The sequence below is a fragment of the Balaenoptera musculus genome, chromosome 13 (assembly GCF_009873245.2).
Source record: "Balaenoptera musculus isolate JJ_BM4_2016_0621 chromosome 13, mBalMus1.pri.v3, whole genome shotgun sequence".
Classification (NCBI taxonomy): domain Eukaryota; kingdom Metazoa; phylum Chordata; class Mammalia; order Artiodactyla; family Balaenopteridae; genus Balaenoptera; species Balaenoptera musculus.
The window spans coordinates 25434775-25457225 of record NC_045797.1 but is presented as its reverse complement, the minus strand read 5'-3'; the positions used below and the strand labels follow the sequence as shown (position 1 = coordinate 25457225).

At 36.9% G+C, this 22451-nt stretch overlaps 3 protein-coding genes across 3 annotated transcripts in view; 2 read left to right on the top strand and 1 right to left on the bottom strand.

Moving 5' to 3' along the window:
• The window catches only part of LOC118905691 (Alstrom syndrome protein 1-like), a 104822-nt gene extending 101510 nt beyond the window's left edge, over nt 1-3312 (bottom strand). Inside the window, exons 1-2 of the mRNA XM_036872409.1 lie at nt 3200-3312; nt 1083-1253 (exon numbers count right to left, since the gene is read on the bottom strand). The gene's annotated coding sequence lies outside the window, so the exon portion shown is untranslated. The remainder of the gene's footprint in view (nt 1-1082; nt 1254-3199) is intronic.
• Nucleotides 3313-5913: 2601 nt separating this feature from the next.
• LOC118906043 (basic leucine zipper and W2 domain-containing protein 1-like) lies at nt 5914-13310 on the top strand. Its single transcript, XM_036873246.1, is given in 2 exon segments — nt 5914-6426; nt 12525-13310. Coding segments are annotated over 2 exon segments (1260 nt in total). The 5' UTR covers nt 5914-5927; the 3' UTR covers nt 13286-13310.
• A 7857-nt stretch (nt 13311-21167) lies between these two features.
• On the top strand, nt 21168-21559 carry LOC118906229 (mitochondrial import inner membrane translocase subunit Tim8 A-like). The gene has a single exon (XM_036873663.1). The coding sequence runs from the start codon at nt 21168-21170 to the stop codon at nt 21459-21461; it is 294 nt and encodes a 97-aa protein (XP_036729558.1). The 3' UTR covers nt 21462-21559.
• Nucleotides 21560-22451: the final 892 nt, after the last annotated feature.

The window sequence follows — 22451 nt, the reverse complement described above, 5'->3', positions numbered from 1 at the left end:
ATTTCTCTGCATCCTTGCCAACAATTGTTATTTTCTGTTCTTTTGATACTACCCATCCTAATAGGTGTGCGGTAGTATCTCATTGTGGTTTTGATTTGCATTTCTTTGATGATTAGTGATATTAAGCATCTTTTCATATACTTGTTGGCCATTCATATATACTCCCTGGAGAATTGTCTATTCGAGTCCTTTACCCATTTTTAAATTGGGTTTCTTTGTTGTTGACTTTTAGAAGTTCCATATATAATCTGGATATTGATCACTTATCATGATTTGCAAATATTTTCTCCTATTCCACAGGTGGTCTTTTAACTCTGTTGATTGTGTCCTTTGAAGCAGAGTTTTAAATTCTGATATAGTATAATTTATTTATTTTTGCTTTTGTTGCCTATACTGTTGGTGCCATATCCACGAAATCATTGCCAAATCCAATGTCATGAAGCTTTCCCCCCATGTTTTCTTCTAAGAGTTTTATAATTTTAGCTCTTCTGTTTGGATCTTTGATCCATTTTGGGTTAATTTTGTATATGGTAAAAGGTAATGGTCCAAATTAATTCTTCTGCATGTGGATATCCAGTTTTCCTTTGACAGCTAGGTAGTAATGGCTTGTGTCCTATACACTTTTCTTTTATGTTATTAGAAAAAGGGGGCCATGGGTGAACATAAATAGATTTGATCTTGGGTCTTTTTTATTGTAATTTTTTAAAAGTTTGTATTGAGATTCTTTCTGTCTTTGTCACAGTCATCTGGAATGCCTTAAGCTTTCCCTCCCCTGTTTCAGTGTTGAGACATGGTACTTCACTTCTAATACTATCAGCCTTGGGTATTTAATTGTAATTTTGTTTCTAAATTGCCAGTGTCTTTTCCCAGAAGTAACAATTATCTTACAAATAAATACATACATCCACACAGACAAAGAAGCACTGAAGTGATATGCATAAGAAAGCAAAAAATAAAAAGATGGAACTCTGTTTAAATTGTGAGACTATAGTCTCATCAGAATTAAGTGGAAACACGTAGACACAGGCGTTTGCGTGTGCATGCTCTCTCTCTCTCACACCCCCTACCCCACTCCCCATTACCTGCAATATCTATTTGCAAGGATTTCTTCTCTTCGGGCCAGGCTTCCTTAGGAACTGTCCTCTTACTGTGGATCTCCTCTTTCTGTTTAATGGCTTTAGTGTCTGCTAGATTATCAATCTTCGTGTCTTGTAGTTGAGCTGACTGCTCTGAAGCAGCAGCAGCACTGGAACCTAAGAGAGGGAAATCACGATTCAGACAGGAAGCTGACAAAAATTATTTTAAAATACCTCTCAAGCATCTACTAGTGTGAGAAGAGAGTTACACTGGATAAACAGTGAGATGGATGCAGGACAGGAATAAAGACACAGATGTAGAGAACAGACGTGAGGACACGGGGAGGGGGAAGGGGAAGCTGGGACGAAGTGAGAGAGTGGCATGGACTCATATACTACCAAATGTAAAATAGATAGTTAGTGGGAAGCAGCCGCATAGCACAGGGAGATCAGCTCAGTGTGGTGTGACCACCTAGAGAGGTGGGATCGGGAGGGTGGGAGGGAGATGCAAGAGGGAGGAGATATGGGGATACATGTATATGTATAGCTGATTCACTTTGTTATAAAGCAGAAACTAACACACCATTGTCAAGCAGTTATACTCCAATAAAGATGTTTAAAACAAACAAAAAAAACTGAGATGGAAAGAGAAAAGCATTTTGGGCAAAGGTGAATACATATGAAAAAAATGGAATCAGGAAAGCAACTGAACATCTAAGAAACAGTGCAAGTATATAATTTATTAGATTATAGAATTTGTAAGGAAAAGAGAGAAAAATTAGCATTTGAAAAGTTCTTTGGGAGCCCATTCTACTGTTTTGAAAGACTAGGCTTAAAAAGTTTAGTTTTCATTCTTTTTCTTTAATAAATGTATTTATTTATTTATTTATTTGGTTGCATTGGGTGCTCATTGCTGCGCGCGGGCTTTCTCTAGTTGCAGCGAACGGGGCTACTCTTCATTGTGGTGCGCGGGTTTCTCATTGTGGTGGCTTCTCTTGTTGCAGAGCACAGGAGGGCTCGAACCCGTGTCCCCTGCATTGGCAGGCAGATTCTTAACCATTGCACCACCAGCGAAGTCCTAGTTTTTATTTTCAAGGGCAATGAAAACTTTCTGATGAGGAGATTAACATGATCAAAACTTTTTCTGAAACATTCGTTTAAACACAGCAAAAAAGCGGGTAAATTTTCGAATACAATATTGCCCAGAATACAATATAACTTCTGAAAAAGAAGCAATACACAAAAAAAGAGAAGTGGCTAATTATACTCCAAACTATGTTTTTATTTATACTTGTGGCAGACTACCAGCTGTCCTCCGAAATCCATTTTCCTTTTCCTCTAAAATAGAACCTGACTTAGCTGGGCATACCATAATAGAGATTATATTTCCCAGCCTCCCTGGCAACATAGGTTGGTGTGACCGTGTGAATAAGTCTGGCCAATAGGATGGAAGGGGAATGGTACATTTAACTTTTGAGAAGTATTTAAAGGAAGAAATACACTTTTTTCTTTTTTTTCCTTTTTGCTGGCTGGAATACGTGTCTGATAACTACAGCATGAGAATGGAGGCTAAAATGTTGAAGCAACAGGAGAGAAAGAGCTTTGTTCCCTGATACTCTTTTCTGTCTTCTTTAAGCCAATGTCATTTTGTTTTTGTTTTCATCTCTCAGAGCCAAAACTATCCTAAACTAAACACACTTTTACAGGCATTTTTAATCAGCACAGTCCTACCAAAGTAAATTAACTGGGTAGGTAGTTAGGAAGTAAACAAGCTAAATTCCTGAAGAAAAAGGCCTATGTAAAACAATTTTATTAGAGAATTAGTATCTCATGGCAACAAATATTTTTATCAGTAGAGTTTTAAAAAGTCCATTATGTGAATTTCCGGCAATGAGATTAATTTGTGTACAATATTCACAAAGTTCTCCAAAAATATCTCAAAGAGCTTTAAAAATGTTAGTTTTACCTGCCAGTGTATACCAAAAGTTGCAGCTAACATCCTATTTCACATATGAAGAAGATGGAGGGTTGAAGAGAGCAAGAATATATAATACTTTTCTATTTATATTCATTTTAGAAGGCCAGAATAGAACAATAGGCAGATAATTCTACCGTTCCACTACCTGTAGTGTCTTTCTGCAAGGATTCTTTTTCTTCAGATCGAGCAGCCTCGGTCACTGCCCTTTTACTATAGATCTCCTTTTTCTGGTTTTTGTCTGAGAGGTCCTCATCCCCAGTGATGAGAACTTAAACTTGAGCATCTGGAGTAATGATGTCATTTGATCCCAGGGAGAAGGAAAAGATAACACAAGCAAGTAATCCACCCCCTCCACCCCAAACAAAAACAAAAACAAAAACAAAAACCTTTTTATGTATTAGGAAAAGAAGCATCTCTTAGGCTCAACCATGTAAAAGCTGTGACAGTTTTAAGGACTTTATGACATATGACAGTTTTGGGGGGTTTGGAAAGTTTTCCATATTTTTCTGTGTACGATCACTTTAAACAAAATCTGTTCTTTGCTGATTTGATGCAACAGTTAAAAAAAAAAAATCCAGATCAGGTATCTTTCAAAGTAGTAAAGTACATCTGAATAAACCTTTTCAAAATTTTTGTCACTTAGGGGGCAAATTTTGATATTACATATAATCCTAGAAAAGCATCTATATCATCTAGATTTTATATATTATACTCATATAACTTTTTAAAATCTCCTGAGGTTAAATTTGTCTAATGCTTTCTATTTTCTTTCTGTTTTTCTTGGTCATACTTGCTAGAGATTTATCTACCTTATTGGTCTTTTAAAATCAGCTCTTTTCTTTTTTATTGTATGAGAAAACTCAAGTGCAAAATAATAATGTTGGTAAATAAATTAAAAATCACCAATACAACAACTAGGATACAGTTATCAAGCAGCTAATATGGTTATGTTTTTTACAATGGATTGACAAGAGATTCACTTCCTATCTCTAAGAATGAATATTTTTCAACAAAGCAGTCAGAAAGGCAATAGAGGTTACTAAAAACAACATAATGAACACCAATGTGTCTACTATAGAGCTTAAGAAATAAGATAAAACATTACAGATATAATGATATAATGATAATGATACCCTGTGTAAAGCCTCAATGATACCATTCTCTCTTTTCAGTAGCAACCTTAAGCTCAATTTAGAGTTCGTCAATCTCAAGGATGTTCTTGAACTTTTTACTATACAGTGTTGCATGTATTAGTCAACAAGGTACTGGATTGTTTTGCATGTCTTTAAACTTTATGTAAAGGGTATAATACTCTGTGTACCTTTAAGTAACTTGCCTTTTACACTCAGTATTACGATTGGGGGATTTACTCTTAGTGACTCTAATTAACTCATTCTCAGTGTTATGTAGAATTCTATGGAATTAATATATCAATTTTCACCTGTTGATAAACTTTAGGCTATTTCTAATTTTTTAATATTGAAAAGCATTACAATGAACATTACTATAAAATTTCTTGGTAGGTTATATGAGTTTCAAATATCTTCTCTCAGTCTTTGTCTTGTCTTTGAATTATTTATGATGTCTTTCGGTGCACAAAATTTTTCATTTTAATAATACCACTTATTTTCTTTTTCCTTCATGGTCTGTGCTTTGTGTGTCTTATTTAAGAAATCATTATTTCATGGTCAAAGGGCAGTCATCTAAATTCTAAAAGCTTAAAGATTTCCTTTTTACATTTAATATCATTTGGACTACATTTTTGTTTAGTGTGCAGCAGGGATCTATCTGATTTTATTTTTTCTTACATATATAATCAATGGCCCAAACACTATTGAATAGTTCACCCTTTCTCCAGGATTCTTATGTCATCTGTGTCATATATTAGTTTCCACATTCATGGGTGTGTTTCTGGGTCAACATGTTATTCCACTTTTCTTTGTTTATTCCTTTGCAAGTGAGGTCTTAAATATATATATTTTATATATATATAAATTATATATAAATTTTATATATGTATACACACACACACACACACACACACACACACACATATAAGTCTTTTGATGTCTGGTATGGCAAGTTCCCTTACCTTATTCTTTAAATATACTTCTTGATTTTCCAAAAAAATTTGGAATCAGCCTGTCAAGTTCCATGAAAAATTCTACTGGAATTTTGAGCAACGATTCATTGAATTTATTTAAGTCTTCCTTAATATATTTCAATGAAGCTTTATCATTTTCTCTACATTAGTTTTGCATGTCCTTTGTTAGATTCATTTCTAAGTACTTATTTTTTGTTGTTTTTAAAAAAGTATCTTAAAAAAAATCTTTTGCATTATGTATCAGAAGACATGTATCAAAAAATGCACAGAGAACTCAGTGAATTGGTAAAAAGTGAACATGTACCCAGGTTTAAAAAAAAATCTGCCTAGAACCCTACATGCTCTCCCCTCATTCTTTCAATCTCCCCCAGGCTGAGCATAACACCCCATTTTAAATGCAACAAATTACTTATATTTCTGAACTTTATATAAATGGAATAATACAGCACATAGCCTTTATGTCTTGCTTTCTTCTCTTACATTATATTTGTAAGATTTGTTAAGTGTTAAAACATGTACTTGTCTTTTACTCAGTCTCATTTACTGGTTACTATTCAACAGTGTTAATATGCTACAAGTCACTCATACTACTGGAAAAATAATGGCATAGTAAATATAAAAACAATGGCATCTGGGTAATTGCCAGTTTGGAGCTATTATGAAAACTGCTGTAAAGCATATTCATGTGGCAGAGGAGACACCACCACAGTTGCCGCCAACTCCGGGATTTCTGGCTCTTTTCTCTTCATCTTAAATTCGGGTGTCTTTTATGAATAATCAAAAGCAGCAAAAGGCAACGCTATCAGGCCAGCGTTTTAAAACCAGAAAAAGAGATGAAAAAGAGAGGTTTGACTCTACTCAGTTTCAAGACTGCATTATTCAAGGCTTAAATGAAACTGGTACTGATTTGGAAGCAGTAGCAAAGTTTCTTGATGCTTCTGGAGCAAAACTTGATTACTGCCGATATGCAGAAACACTCTTTGACATTCTGGTGGCCGGTGGAATGCTGGCCCCAGGTGGTACACTGGCAGATGACATGATGCGTACAGATGTCTGTGTGTTCGCAGCACAAGAAGACCTAGAGACCATGTAAGCATTTGCTCAGGTTTTTAACAAGTTAATCAGGTGCTACAAATACCTGGAGAAAGGTTTTGAAGATGAAGTTAAAAAGCTGCTGCTGTTCTTAAAGGGTTTTTCAGAGTCGGAGAGGAAAAAGCTGGCTATGTTGACCGGTGTTCTTCTGGCTAATGGAACACTTAATGCATCCATTCTTAATAACCTTTATTTTTTTTTATTTTTTATTTTTTTTATTCACACACACACACACTGTATTTTATTTTTACAAGACATAAATAGACTTACACCAAGCATTGTACATGGATGACCACAACAAAAGCAACACTGATTGCAATTACCAAACATGAAACACACTCATACTATGTCATAATATTGACATTCAGTCCAGTAATCCTCCACTGTAACAGCTCCTTTACTTTGCAGTGAAAATTGATTTGTATATTATTTGCCTCTGAGTCCTTGTGGGATTTTTTTTTTTTAAATTCAGACAGAAAGTCACAAAAATTATACTCATCCTCATCAGTTCACTCAGTCCCATGTAATTAATTTTTTTTTCATCTTGATCTTTTGTTAGCACTTTTATGAGTTCATCAGTTTTTCATTAGAGTTCTGAAAATGCTTATTCATTCAGTGCAGCAGTACAGTCAGTTACCAGAAACCCGTACTTGTCAGAGTCTTTTCCATGAATTTCTTGAAGATGAAACCCTTTTATAGGAACATATTTGCAAAATCATCAGAGTACACCCAGAACTGTCTGTAAATGACAAAAGACTTAAGAATGACCACGGTTAAAGATTTGATGAAAGTTCATAATAATGCAGTTGACAGGAAAATTAGTTATTTCTGAGATATACATTTTAAAGTAATAACTAGGATTATTACTTATAACATTATACCAGAACATATAAGATTTTTAGAAATTTCATGTAATGTCTGAAACATTTATATTAACATATTTCCATACATATTTCCATACAAATACAAATATAAGATTTTTAGAAATTTCATGTAATGTCTGAAACATTTATATTAACATATTTCCATACATATTTCCATACAAATACAAATATAAGATTTTTAGAAATTTCATGTAATGTCTGAAACATTTATATTAACATATTTCCATACAAATAACCCAATGAAAGTTTAGTATTAGTTGTTTTGTTTGTTTTTTTATACTGCAGGTTCTTATTAGGCATCAGTTTTATACACATCAGTGTATACATGTCAATCCCAATTGCCCAATTCAGCACACCACCATCCCCACCTCACCGCAGTTTTCCCCCCTTGGTGTCCATATGACCATTCTCTACATTTGTGTCTCAACTTCTGCCCTGCAAACTGGCTCATCTGTACCATTTTTCTAGGTTCCGCATACATGCATTAATATACGATATTTGTTTTTCTCTTTCTGACTTACTTCACTCTGTATGACAGTCTCTAGATCCATCCATGTCTCAACAAATGATTCAATTTCGTTCCTTTTTATGGCTGAGTAATATTCCATTGTATATATGTACCACAACTTCTTTATCCATTCGTCTGTTGATGGGCATTTAGGTTGCTTCCATGACCTGGCTATTGTAAATAGTGCTGCAATGAACATTCGGGTGCATGTGTCTTTTTGAATTACGGTTTTCTCTGGGTATATGCCCAGTAGTGGGATTGCTGGGTCATATGGTAATTCTATTTTTAGTTTTTTAAAGAACCTCCATATTGTTCTCCATAGTGGCTGTATCAATTTACATTCCCACCAACAGTGCAAGAGGGTTCCCTTTTCTCCACACCCTCTCCAGCATTTGTTGTTTGTAGATTTTCTGATGATGCCCATTCTAACAGGAGTGAGGTGATACCTCATTGTAGTTTTGATTTGCATTTCTCTAATAATTAGTGATGTTGAGCATCTTTTCATGTGCTTCGTGGCCATCTGTATGTCTTCTTTGGAGAAATGTCTATTTAGGTCTTCTGCCCATTTTTGGATTGGGGTGTTTGTTTCTTTGATATTGAGCTGAATGAGCTGTTTATATATTTTGGAGATTAATCCTTTGTCCGTTGATTCATTTGCAAATATTTTCTCCCATTCTGAGGGTTGTCTTTTCGTCTTGTTTATGGTTTCCTTTGCTGTGCAAAAGCTTTGAAGTTTCATTAGGTCCCATTGGTTTATTTTTGTTTTTATTTCCATTACTCTAGGAGGTGGATCAAAAAAGATCTTGCTGTGATTTATGTCAAAGAGTGTTCTTCCTAAGTTTTCCTCTAAGAGTTTTATAGTGTCCAGTCTTATATTTAGGTCTCTAATCCATTTTGAGTTTATTTTTGTGTATGGTGTTAGGGAGTATTCTAATTTCATTCTTTTACATGTAGCTGTCCAGTTTTCCCAGCACCACTTATTGAAGAGACTGTCTTTTCTCCATTGTATATCTTTGCCTCCTTTGTCATAGATTAGTTGACCATAGGTGCGTGGGTTAATCTCTGGGCTTTCTATCTTGTTCCATTGATCTATGTTTCTGTTTTTGTGCCAGTACCATACTGTCTTGATTACTGTAGCTTTGTAGTATAGTCTGAAGTCAGGGAGTCTGATTCCTCCAGCTCCATTTTTTTCCCTCAAGACTGCTTTGGCTATTCGGGGTCTTTTGTGTCTCCATACAAATTTTAAGATGATTTGTTCTAGCTCCATAAAAAATGCCATTGGTAATTTGATAGGGATTGCATTGACTCTGTAGATTGCTTTGGGTAGTATACTCATTTTCACAATGTTGATTCTTCCAATCCAAGAACATGGTATATCTCTCCATCTGTTGGTATCATCTTTAATTTCTTTCATCAGTGTCTTATAGTTTTCTGCATACAGGTCTTTCGTCTCCCTAGGTAGGTTTATTCCTAGGTATTTTATTCTTTTTGTTGCAATGGTAAATGGGAGTGTTTCCTTAATTTCTCTTTCAGATTTTTCATCATTAGTGCATAGAAATGCAAGAGATTTCTGTGCATTAATTTTGTATCCTGCAACTTTACCATATTCATTAATTAGCTCTAGCAGTCTTCTGGTGGCAGTTTTAGGATTCTCTATGTATAGTATCATGTCATCCGCAAACAGTGACAGTTTTACTTCTTCTTTTCCAATTTGTATTCCTTTTATTTCTTTTTCTTCTCTGATTGCCGTGGCTAGGACTTCCAGAACTATGTTGAATAATAGTGGTGAGAGTGGACATCCTTGTCTCGTTCCTGATCTTAGAGGAAATGCTTTCAGTTTTTCACCATTGAGAATGATGTTTGCTGTGGGTTTGTCATATATGGCCTTTATTATGTTGAGGTAGGTTCCCTCTATGCCCACTTTCTGGAGAGTTTTTATCAGAAATGGGTGTTGAATTTTGTCAAAAGCTTTTTCTGCATCTATTGAGATGATCATATGGTTTTTATTCTTCAATTTGTTAATATGGTGTATCACATTGATTGATTTGCGTATATTGAAGAATCCTTGCATCCCTGGGATAAATCCCACTTGATCGTGGTGTATGATCCTTTTAATGTGTTGCTGGATTCTGTTTGCTAGTATTTTGTTGAGGATTTTTGCATCTATATTCATCAGTGATATTGGTCTGTAATTTTCTTTTTTTGTAGTGTCTTTGTCTGGTTTTGGTATCAGGGTGATGGTGGCCTCATAGAATGAGTTTGGGAGTGTTCCTTCCTCTGCAATTTTTTGGAAGAGTTTGAGAAGGATGGGTGTTAGCTCTTCTCTAAATGTTTGATAGAATTCACCTGTGAAGCCATCTGGTCCTGGACTTTTGTTTTTTGGAAGATTTTTAATCACAGTTTCAATTTCATTACTTGTGATTGGTCTGTTCATATTTTCTGTTTCTTCCTGATTCAGTCTGGGAAGGTTATACCTTTCTAAGAATTTGTCCATTTCTTCCAGGTTGTCCATTTTATTGGCATAAAGTTGCTTGTAGTAGTCTCTTAGGATGCTTTGTATTTCTGCGGTGTCTGTTGTAACTTCTCCTTTTTCATTTCTGATTTTATTGATTTGAGTCCTCTCCCTCTTTTTCTTAATGAGTCTGGCTAATGGCTTATCAATTTTGTTTATCTTCTCAAAGAACCAACTTTTAGTTTTATTGATCTTTGCTATTGTTTTCTTTGTTTCTATTTCATTTATTTCTGCTCTGATCTTTATGATTTCTTTCCTTCTGCTAACTTTGGGTTTTGTTTGTTCTTCTTTCTCTAGTTTCTTTAGGTGTAAAGTTAGATTGTTTACTTGAGATTTTTCTTGTTTCTTTAGGTAGGCTTGTATAGCTATAAACTTCCCTCTTAGAACTGCTTTTGCTGCATCCCATAGGTTTTCGGTCGTCGTGTTTTCATTGTCATTTGTCTCTAGGTATTTTTTTATTTCCTCTTTGATTTCTTCAGTGATCTCTTGGTTATTTAGTAACGTATTGTTTAGCCTCCATGTGTTTGTCCTTTTTACGTTTTTTTCCCTGTAATTCATTTCTAATCTCATAGCGTTTTGGTCAGAAAAGATGCTTGATATGATTGCAATTTTCTTAAATTTACTGAGGCTTGATTTGTGACCCAAGATGTGATCTATCCTGGAGAATGTTCCATGCACACTTGAGAAGAACGTGTAATCTGCTGTTTTTGGATGGAATGTCCTATATATATCAATTAAATCTATCTGGTCTATTGTGTCATTTAAAGCTTCTGTTTCCTTATTTATTTTCATTTTGGATGATCTGTCCATTGGTGTAAGTGAGGTGTTAAAGTCCCCCACTATTATTGTGTTACTGTCGATTTCCTCTTTTATAGCTGTTAGCAGTTGCCTTATGTATTGAGGTGCTCCTATGTTGGGTGCATATATATTTATAATTGTTATATCTTCTTCTTGGATTGATCCCTGGATCATTATGTAGTGTCCTTCCTTGTCTCTTGTAACATTCTTTATTTTAAAGTCTATTTTATCTGATATGAGTATAGCTACTCCAGCTTTCTTTTGATTTCCATTTGCATGGAATATCTTTTTCCATCCCCTCACTTTCAGTCTGTATGTGTCCCTAGGTCTAAAGTGGGTCTCTTGTAGACAGCATATATACGGGTCTTGTTTTTGTATCCATTCAGCCAGTCTATGTCTTTTGGTTGGGGCATTTAATCCATTCACATTTAAGGTAATTATCGATATGTATGTTCCTATGACCATTTTCTTAATTGTTTTGGGTTTGTTTTTGTAGGTCCTTTTCTTCTCTTGTGTTTCCCACTTAGAGAAGTTCCTTTAGCATTTGTTGTAGAGCTGGTTTGGTGGTGCTGAATTCTCTTAGCTTTTGCTTGTCTGCAAAGCTTTTGATTTCTCCATCAAATCTAAATGAGATCCTTGCCGGGTAGAGTAATCTTGGTTGTAGGTTCTTCCCTTTCATCACTTTAAGTATATCATGCCACTCCCTTCTGGCTTGCAGAGTTTCTGCTGAGAAATCAGCTGTTAACCTTATGGGAGTTCCCTTGTATGTTATTTGTCGTTTTTCCCTTGCTGCTTTCAATAATTTTTCTTTGTCTTTAATTTTTGCCACTTTGATTACTATGTGTCTCGGCGTGTTTCTCCTTGGGTTTATTCTGTATGGGACTCTCTGCGCTTCCTGGACTTTGGTGGCTATTTCCTTTCCCATGTTAGGGAAGTTTTCGACTATAATCTCTTCAAATATTTTCTCTGGTCCTTTCTCTCTCTCTTCTCCTTCTGGGACCCCTATAATGCGAATGTTGTTGCGTTTAATGTTGTCCCAGAGGTCTCTTAGGCTGTCTTCATTTCTTTTCATTCTTTTTTCTTTAGTCTGTTCTGCAGCAGTGAATTCCACCATTCTGTCTTCCAGGTCACTTATCCGTTCTTCTGCCTCAGTTATTCTGCTATTGATTCCTTCTAGTGTAGTTTTCATTTCAGTTATTGTATTGGTGATCTCTGTTTGTTTGTTCTTTAATTCTTCTAGGTCTTTGTTAATCATTTCTTGCATCTTCTCAATCTTTGCCTCCATTCTTATTCCGAGGTCCTGGATCATCTTCACTATCATTATTCTGAATTCTTTTTCTGGAAGGTTGCCTATCTCCACTTCATTTAGTTGTTTTTCTGGGGTTTTCTCTTGTTCCTTCATCTGGTACATAGCCCTCTGCCTTTTCATCTTCTCTATCTTTCTGTAACTGTGGTTTTTGGTCCACAGGCTGCAGGATCGTAGTTTTTCTTGCTTCTGTTGTCTGCCCTCTGGTGGTTGAGGCTATCTAAGAGGCTTGATGGGAGGCTCTGGTGGTGGGTAGAGCTGACTGTTCCTTAATAACCTTTATAATGAGAATTTGGTTAAAGAAGGGGTTTCAGCAGCTTTTGCTGTAAAGCTCTTTAAATCATGGATAAATGAAAAAGATATCAATGCGGTAGCTACAAGTCTTCAGAAAGTGAGCATGGATAGCAGACTGATGGAACTTTTTCCTGCCAATAAACAAAGCAATGAACGCTTCACAAAGTATTTTACCGAGGCAGGCTTGAAAGAGCTTTCAGAGTATGTTTGGAATCAGCAAACCATAGGAGCTCGTAAGGAACTCCAGAAAGAACTTCAAGAACAGATGTCTCGTGGTGATCCATTTAAGGATAAAATTTTGTATGTCAAGGAGGAGATGAAAAAAAACAACATCCCAGAACCAGTTGTCATCGGAATAGTATGGTCCAGTGTAATGAGCACCGTGGAACGGAACAAAAAAGAGGAGCTTGTAGCAGAGCAAGCCATCAAGCACTTGAAGCAATACAGCCCTCTCCTTGCTGCCTTTACGACTCAAGGTCAGTCTGAGCTGACTCTGTTACTGAAGATTCAGGAGTATTGCTATGACAACATTCATTTCATGAAAGCCTTCCAGAAAATAGTGGTGCTTTTTTATAAAGCTGAAGTTCTGAGTGAAGAACCCATTCTGAAGTGGTATAAAGATGCACATGCTGCCAAGGGGAAAAGTGTCGTCCTTGAGCAAATGAAAAAGTTTGTAGAGTGGCTCAAAAATGCTGAAGAAGAATCTGAGTCTGAAGCTGAAGAGGGTGACTGAATTTGAAACTACACCCTCAGTAAAACAAACAGGAGTCGCAGATAAAATGTCATGTCTCATGTGTCCTGGTTCTTACATCTTCCTACCTCCCTATATCAAGCATGATATAAGGGCTTTCATGGCAAAGTTTATTTTAACTGTTTCTATGGTTACTGGAAATGTTGGATTTAGTTTCTAAAACCATGTTTTAGAACTAGTCTATCTGGGAGAATCCTTCTTTGTCTCTTCCAGCTTCTAGTGACCCCTAGTGCTCCCTGGCTTTGGACAGCATAACTCCAATCTCTGCTCCTGTCTTCACATGGCCTCCTCTCCTCTTTTTATAAGTACACTAATCATTGGATTTAAGGCCCACCCTACATCCAGGATGATATAACCTAGAGATCTTTAACTAATGATATCTGCAAAGACCCTATTTCCAAATAACATCACATTCTGAAGTTTCCTGTGGACATGAATTTTGGGGCAATTACTACTTAACCCATAAAACAGATTTTTGTTTCATTTTGTTATTCCATGTTTTTATTGTTGAGTCCTAATTTAGCTACAGTGTACTCAAAGAAGCTGTTCTTTTTTTTTTTTTTCACACACACACACACACACACACACTGTATTTTATTTTTACAAGAGATAAATAGACTGACACCAAGCATTGTACATGGATGGCCACAACAAAAGCGACAATGATTGCAATTACCAAACATGAAATACACTCATACTATATCATAATATTGACATTCAGTCCAGTAATCCTCCACTGTAACAGCTCCTTTACTTTGCAGTGAAAATTGATTTGTATATTATTTGCCTCTGAGTCCTTGTGGGATTTTTTTTTTTTTAATTCAGACAGAAAGTCACAAAAATTATACTCATCCTCATCAGTTCATTCAGTCCCATGTAATTAATTTTTTTTTATCTTGATCTTTTGTTAGCACTTTTATGAGTTCATCAGTTTTTCATTAGAGTTCTGAAAATGCTTATTCATTCAGTTCAGCAGTACAGTCAGTTACCAGAAACCTGTACTTGTCAGAGTCTTTTCTATGAATTTCTTGAAGATGAAACCCTTTTATAGGAACATATTTGCAAAAGCATCAGAGTACACCCAAAACTGTCTGTAAATGACAAAAGACTTAAAAATGACCACAGTTAAAGATTTGATGACAGTTCATAATAATGCAGTTGACAAGAAAATTAGTTATTTCTGAGATATACATTTTAAAGTAATAACTAGGATTATTACTTATAACATTATAGCAGAACATATAAGATTTTTAGAAATTTCATGTAACGTCTGAAACAGTTATATTAACATATTTCCATACATATTTCCATACAAATACAAATATAAGATTTTTAGAAATTTCATGTAATGTCTGAAACATTTATATTAACATATTTCTATACATATTTCCATACAAATACAAATATAAGATTTTTAGAAATTTCATGTAATGTCTGAAACATTTATATTAACATATTTCCATACATATTTCCATACAAATACAAATATAAGATTTTTAGAAATTTCATGTAATGTCTGAAACATTTATATTAACATATTTTCATACAAATAACCCAATGAAAGTTTAGTATTAGTTGTTTTGTTTGTTTGTTTTTTTATACTGCAGGTTCTTATTAGGCATCAATTTTATACACATCAGTGTATACATGTCAATCCCAATCGCCCAATTCAGCACACCACCATCCCCAACCCACCGCAGTTTTCCAACCTTGGTGTCCATATGTCCATTCTCTACATCTGTGTCTCAACTTCTGCCCTGCAAACTGGCTCATCTGTAACATTTTTCTAGGTTCCACATACATGCGTTAATATACGATATTTGTTTTTCTCTTTCTGACTTACTTCACTCTGTATGACAGTCTCTAGATCCATCCACTTCTCAACAAATGACTCAATTTCGTTCCCTTTTATGGCTGAGTAATATTCCATTGTATATATGTACCACATCTTCTTTATCCATTCGTCTGTTGATGGGCATTTAAGTTGCTTCCATGACCTGGCTATTGTAAATAGTGCTGCAATGAACATTCGGGTACATGTGTCTTTTTGAATTACGGTTTTCTCTGGGCATATGCCCAGTAGTGGGATTGCTGGGTAATATGGTAATTCTATTTTTAGTTTTTTAAGGAACCTCCATATTGTTCTCCATAGTGGCTGTATCAATTTACATTCCCACCAACAGTGCAAGAGGGTTCCCTTTTCTCCACACCCTCTTCAGCACTTGTTGTTTGTAGATTTTCTGATGATGCCCATTCTAACAGGAGTGAGGTGATACCTCATTGTAGTTTTGATTTGCATTTCTCTAATAATTAGTGATGTTGAACATCTTTTCATGTGCTTTGTGGCCGTCTGTATGTCTTCTTTGGAGAAATGTCTATTTAGGTCTTCTGCCCATTTTTGGATTGGGGTGTTTGTTTCTTTAATATTGAGCTGAATGAGCTGTTTATATATTTTGGAGATTAATCCTTTGTCCGTTGATTCGTTTGCAACTATTTTCTTCCATTCTGAGGGTTGTCTTTTCGTCTTGTTTATGGTTTCCTTTGCTGTGCAAAAGCTTTGAAGTTTCATTAGGTCCCATTTGTTTATTTTTGTTTTTATTTCCATTACTCTAGGAGGTGGATCAAAAAAGATCTTGCTGTGATTTTTGTCAAAGAGTGTTCTTCCTATGTTTTCCTCTAAGAGTTTTATAGTGTCCAGTCTTATATTTAGGTCTCTAATCCATTTTGAGTTTATTTTTGTGTATGGTGTTAGGGAGTATTCTAATTTCATTCTTTTACATGTAGCTGTCCAGTTTTCCCAGCACCACTTATTGAAGAGACTGTCTTTTCTCCATTGTATATCTTTGCCTCCTTTGTCATAGATTAGTTGACCATAGGTGCGTGGGTTAATCTCTGGGCTTTCTATCTTTTTCCATTGATCTATGTTTCTGTTTTTCTGCCAGTACCATATTGTCTTGATTACTGTAGCTTTGTAATATAGTCTGAAGTCAGGGAGTCTGATTCCTCCAGCTCCATTTTTTTCCCTCAAGACTGCTTTGGCTATTCGGGGTCTTTTGTGTCTCCATACAAATTTTAAGATGATTTGTTCTAGCTCTGTAAAAAATGCCATTGGTAATTTGATAGGGATTGCATCGAATCTGTAGATTGCTTTGGGTAGTATACTCATTTTCACAATGTTGATTCTTCCAATCCAAGAACATGGTATATCTCTCCATCTGTTGGTATCATCTTTAATTTCTTTCATCAGTGTCTTATAGTTTTCTGCATACAGGTCTTTCGTCTCCCTAGGTAGGTTTATTCCTAGGTATTTTATTCTTTTTGTTGCAATGGTAAATGGGAGTGTTTCCATAATTTCTCTTTCAGATTTTTCATCATTAGTGTATAGTAATGCAAGAGATTTCTGTGCATTAATTTTGTATCCTGCAACTTTACCATATTCATTAATTAGCTCTAGCAGTTTTCTGGTGGCAGTTTTAGGATTCTCTATGTATAGTATCATGTCATCCGCAAACAGTGACAGTTTTACTTCTTCTTTTCCAATTTGTATTCCTTTTATTTCTTTTTCTTCTCTGATTGCCGTGGCTAGGACTTCCAGAACTATGTTGAATAATAGTGGTGAGAGTGGACATCCTTGTCTCATTCCTGATCTTAGAGGAAATGCTTTCAGTTTTCACCATTGAGAATGATGTTTGCTGTGCGTTTGTCATATATGGCCTTTATTATGTTGAGGTAGGTTCCCTCTATGCCCACTTTCTGGAGAGTTTTTATCAGAAATGGGTGTTGAATTTTGTCAAAAGCTTTTTCTGCATCTATTGAGATGATCATATGGTTTTTATTCTTCAATTTGTTAATATGGTGTATCACATTGATTGATTTGCGTATATTGAAGAATCCTTGCATCCCTGGGATAAATCCCACTTGATCGTGGTGTATGATCCTTTTAATGTGTTGTTGGATTCTGTTTGCTAGTATTTTGTTGAGGATTTTTGCATCTATATTCATCAGTGATATTGGTCTGTAATTTTCTTTTTTTGTAGTGTCTTTGTCTGGTTTTGGTATCAGGGTGATGGTGGCCTCAGAGAATGAGTTTGGGAGTGTTCCTTCCTCTGCAATTTTTTGGAAGAGTTTGAGAAGGATGGGTGTTAGCTCTTCTCTAAATGTTTGATAGAATTCGCCAGTGAAGCCATCTGGTCCTGGACTTTTGTTTGTTGGAAGATTTTTAATCACAGTTTCAATTTCATTACTTGTGATTGGTCTGTTCATATTTTCTGTTTCTTCCTGATTCAGTCTGGGAAGGTTATACCTTTCTAAGAATTTGTCCATTTCTTCCAGGTTGTCCATTTTATTGGCATAGAGTTGCTTGTAGTAGTCTCTTAGGATGCTTTGTATTTCTGTGGTGTCTGTTGTAACTTCTCCTTTTTCATTTCTGATTTTATTGATTTGAGTCCTCTCCCTCTTTTTCTTGATGAGTCTGGCTAATGGCTTATCAATTTTGTTTATCTTCTCAAAGAACCAACTTTTAGTTTTATTGATCTTTGCTATTGTTTTCTTTGTTTCTATTTCATTTATTTCTGCTCTGATCTTTATGATTTCTTTCCTTCTCCTAACTTTGGGTTTTGTTTGTTCTTCTTTCTCTAGTTTCTTTAGGTGTAAGGTTAGATTGTTTACTTGAGGTTTTTCTTGTTTCTTTAGGTAGGCTTGTATAGCTATAAACTTCCCTCTTAGAACCGCTTTTGCTGCATCCCATAGGTTTTGTGTCGTCGTGTTTTCATTGTCATTTGTCTCTAGGTATTTTTTTATTTCCTCTTTGATTTCTTCAGTGATCTCTTGGTTATTTAGTAACGTATTGTTTAGCCTCCATGTGTTTGTCCTTTTTACGTTTTTTTCCCTGTAATTCATTTCTAATCTCATAGCGTTGTGGTCAGAAAAGATGCTTGATATGATTTCACTTTTCTTAAATTTACTGAGGCTTGATTTGTGACCCAAGATGTGATCTATCCTGGAGAATGTTCCGTGCACGCTTGAGAAGAACGTGTAATCTGCTGTTTTTGGATGGAATGTCCTATATATATCAATTAAATCTATCTGGTCTATTGTGTCATTTAAAACTTCTGTTTCCTTATTTATTTTCATTTTGGATGATCTGTCCATTGGTGTAAGTGAGGTGTTAAAGTCCCCCACTATTATTGTGTTACTGTCAATTTCCTCTTTTATAGCTGTTAGCAGTTGCCTTATGTATTGAGGTGCTCCTATGTTGGGTGCATATATATTTATAATTGTTATATCTTCTTCTTGGATTGATCCCTGGATCATTATGTAGTGTCCTTCCTTGTCTCTTGTAACATTCTTTATTTTAAAGTCTATTTTATCTGATATGAGTATAGCTACTCCAGCTTTCTTTTGATTTCCATTTGCATGGAATATCTTTTTCCATCCCCTCACTTTCAGTCTGTATGTGTCCCTAGGTCTAAAGTGGGTCTCCTGTAGACAGCATATATATGGGTCTTGTTTTTGTATCCATTCAGCCAGTCTATGTCTTTTGGTTGGGGCATTTAATCCATTCACGTTTAAGGTAATTATCGATATGTATGTTCCTATGACCATTTTCTTAATTGTTTTGGGTTTGTTTTTGTAGGTCCTTTTCTTCTCTTGTGTTTCCCACTTAGAGAAGTTCCTTTAGCATTTGTTGTAGAGCTGGTTTGGTAGTGCTGAATTCTCGTAGCTTTTGCTTGTCTGCAAAGCTTTTGATTTCTCCATCAAATCTAAATGAGATCCTTGCCGGGTAGAGTAATCTTGGTTGTAGGTTCTTCCCTTTCATCACTTTAAGTATATCATGCCACTCCCTTCTGGCTTGCAGAGTTTCTGCTGAGAAATCAGCTGTTAACCTTATGGGAGTTCCTTTGTATGTTATTTGTCGTTTTTCCCTTGCTGCTTTCAATAATTTTTCTTTGTCTTTAATTTTTGCCACTTTGATTACTATGTGTCTCGGCGTGTTTCTCCTTGGGTTTATTCTGTATGGGACTCTCTGCGCTTCCTGGACTTGGGTGGCTATTTCCTTTCCCATGTTAGGGAAGTTTTTGACTATAATCTCTTCAAATATTTTCTCGGGTCCTTTCTCTCTCTCTTCTCCTTCTGGGACCCCTATAATGCGAATGTTGTTGCATTTAATGTTGTCCCAGAGGTCTCTTAGGCTCTCTTCATTTCTTTTCATTCTTTTTTCTTTAGTCTGTTCCACAGCAGTGAATTCCACCATTCTGTCTTCCAGGTCACTTATCCGTTCTTCTGCCTCAGTTATTCTGCTATTGATTCCTTCTAGTGTAGTTTTCATTTCAGTTATTGTATTGGTGATCTCTGTTTGTTTGTTCTTTAATTCTTCTAGGTCTTTGTTAATCATTTCTTGCATCTTCTCAATCTTTGCCTCCATTCTTATTCCGAGGTCCTGGATCATCTTCACTATCATTATTCTGAATTCTTCTTCTGGAAGGTTGCCTATCTCCACTTCATTTAGTTGTTTTTCTGGGGTTTTTTCTTGTTCCTTCATCTGGTACATAGCCCTCTGCCTTTTCATCTTCTCTATCTTTCTGTAACTGTGGTTTTTGGTCCACAGGCTGCAGGATTATAGTTTTTCTTGCTTCTGTTGTCTGCCCTCTGGTGGTTGAGGCTATCTAAGAGGCTTGATGGGAGGCTCTGGTGGTGGGTAGAGCTGACTGTTGCTGTGGCGGTCAGAGCTCAGTAAAACCTTAATCCACTTGACTGTTGATGGGTGGGGCTGGGTTCCCTCCCTGTTGGTTGTTTTGCCTGAGGCCACCCAACACTGGAGCCTACCCGTGCTCTTTGGTGGGGTTAATGGCAGACTCTGGGAGGGCTCACACCAAGGAGAACTTCCCAGAACCTCTGCTGCCAGTGTCCTTATCCCCACGGTGAAACAGAGCCACCACTCACCTCTGCAGGAGACCCCCCAACACCAGCAGGTAGGTCTGGTTCAGTCTTCCCCAGGGTCACTGCTCCTTCCCCTGGGTCCCGATGCACACATTACTTTGTGTGTGCCCTCCAAGAGTGGGGTCTCTGTTTCCCCCAGTCCTGTCGAAGTCCTGCAATCAATTCCCACTAGGCTTCAAAGTCTGATTCTCTAGGAATTCCTCCTCCCGTTGCCGGACCCCCAGGTTGGGAAGCCTGATGTGGGGCTCAGAACCTTCACTCCAGTGGGTGGACTTCTGTGGTATAAGTGTTCGCCAGTCTGTGAGTCACCCACCCAGCAGTTATGGGATTTGATTTTACTCTGATTGCGCCCCTCCTACCGTCTCACTGTGGCTTCTCCTCTGTCCTTGGACGTGGGGTATCCTCCTTGGTGAAGTCCAGGGTCTTCCTGTCAATGATTGTACAGCAGCCAGTTGTGATTCTGGTGCTCTCGCAAGAGGGAGTGAGAGCACGTCCTTCTACTCCGCCATCTTGGTTAATCATAAGTGTCTTTTTCTGTGTCCAGATATAATTCTTGGTTTGGTTTACTTAGCTATGTTTCTTATGTCTCTCATCATCTTTCACAGCATTTTCATTTTCTTCTTCTTTTTCCTCTGTAATTTTGCAGACTCTCAGATTTGTCCTCATCACTAATTTAACTTCCTTCATGTTAATTCCACCCTTTCTTGCCTGCAAAATGTATTTTAAATCTGTTACCAAATCTTTACAGTTTTAGGCAGTCTTTTCCTTCATATGTTCATTCCTGCCCACCCCCCCACACACACACACTTTTTTTCTAAATTGAGACAAAACATAAAAATTCACCAATTAAGGGTTCCACCGTGGAGACACGTGAAGGTCAGTGAGTTGGTGCGGAGTTTGTCTCGGCACGCGTGGCGGTGCTGGGATGGAGTCCTCCTCCTCTTCCTCTGCAGCGGGTTTGGGCTCGGTCGACCCGCAGCTGCAGCATTTCATCGAGGTAGAGACTCAGAAGCAGCGCTTCCAGCAGCTGGTGCACCAGATGATGGAACTTTGTTGGGAAAAGTGCATGGACAAGCCTGGGCCAAAGTTGGACAGTCAGGCTGAGGCCTGTTTTGTGAACTGCATTGAGCGCTTCATTGATACAAGCCAATTCATCTTGAATCGACTGGAACAGACCCAGAAATCCAAGCCAGTCTTCTCAGAAAGCCTTTCTGACTGACCTGAGTATTACCTCTCTGGAAAAGGAAGGTAGTTCAAGAAATGAAGAGCAGTTGATGGGATGGTTGAAGAAAAGGTTGTGGGGGGATCGGCTCCCATCTTTGTCACTCTTGGGACATCCTGTCATCTGAGAATGAACAAAGACCAATTTTCGTGTGTGTGGGTGGTTTGAGGGTCAAATGTGTTTGGGGTTGTGTTTTTTAATGCTAATCTTGGGAAAACAATTGACAGATGAATGGAAAACTCTACTAGGTGTATGTTGCTGTATGTGGGACGATGTTTTCCTCATAGTCCCATTAACTGCTTCCTATAATTTTAATAGTGGAACTGCTCTATAATTTGATAGTGGGACCACATAGGTAATAATCTGTTATTTGTGTGGATTCCTTTCAGATTTCTGGAGTGATCGATATACATCTTTGTGTCTCTCAGAAAGGGCAGCAGTGGAGGAAAGAGTAATTTGGTACTTGACTGTAGGCCTCCTAATCTAGTGTTTGATTATCAGTGCTGGAAAAAAAATGTATGGAGTATTCATACAGTACATTTCACCTTTCTAGATTATCTCCCTCCCTTATACTGTGATTCACTTAAATATCTATATATAAAGTACAGTCTTGAGCTAGTACAGGTAGCCTGAGAGTCTAGAGGCTCTAGCCAGCGAACATAATTCTCATACTAAACTGCCACAAGGAAGAAGTTAACTTACCCTGTATGTCAGTGTCCAAAAAAATTTAAAGATGTGCCTAAATGAAAAAATAAGTTATAAAGATTTAGGCCAGTCAAAAACTAACAGCAGGGATTCCCTGGTGGCACAGTGGTTGAGAATCTGCCTGCCAATGCAGGGGACACGGGTTCGAGCCCTGGTCTGGGAAGATCCCACATGCCACGGAGCGACTAGGCCCATGAGCCACAATTGCTGAGCCTGAGCATCTGGAGCCTGTGCTCTGCAACAAGAGAGGCCACGATAGTGAGAGGCCTGCGTACCGCGATG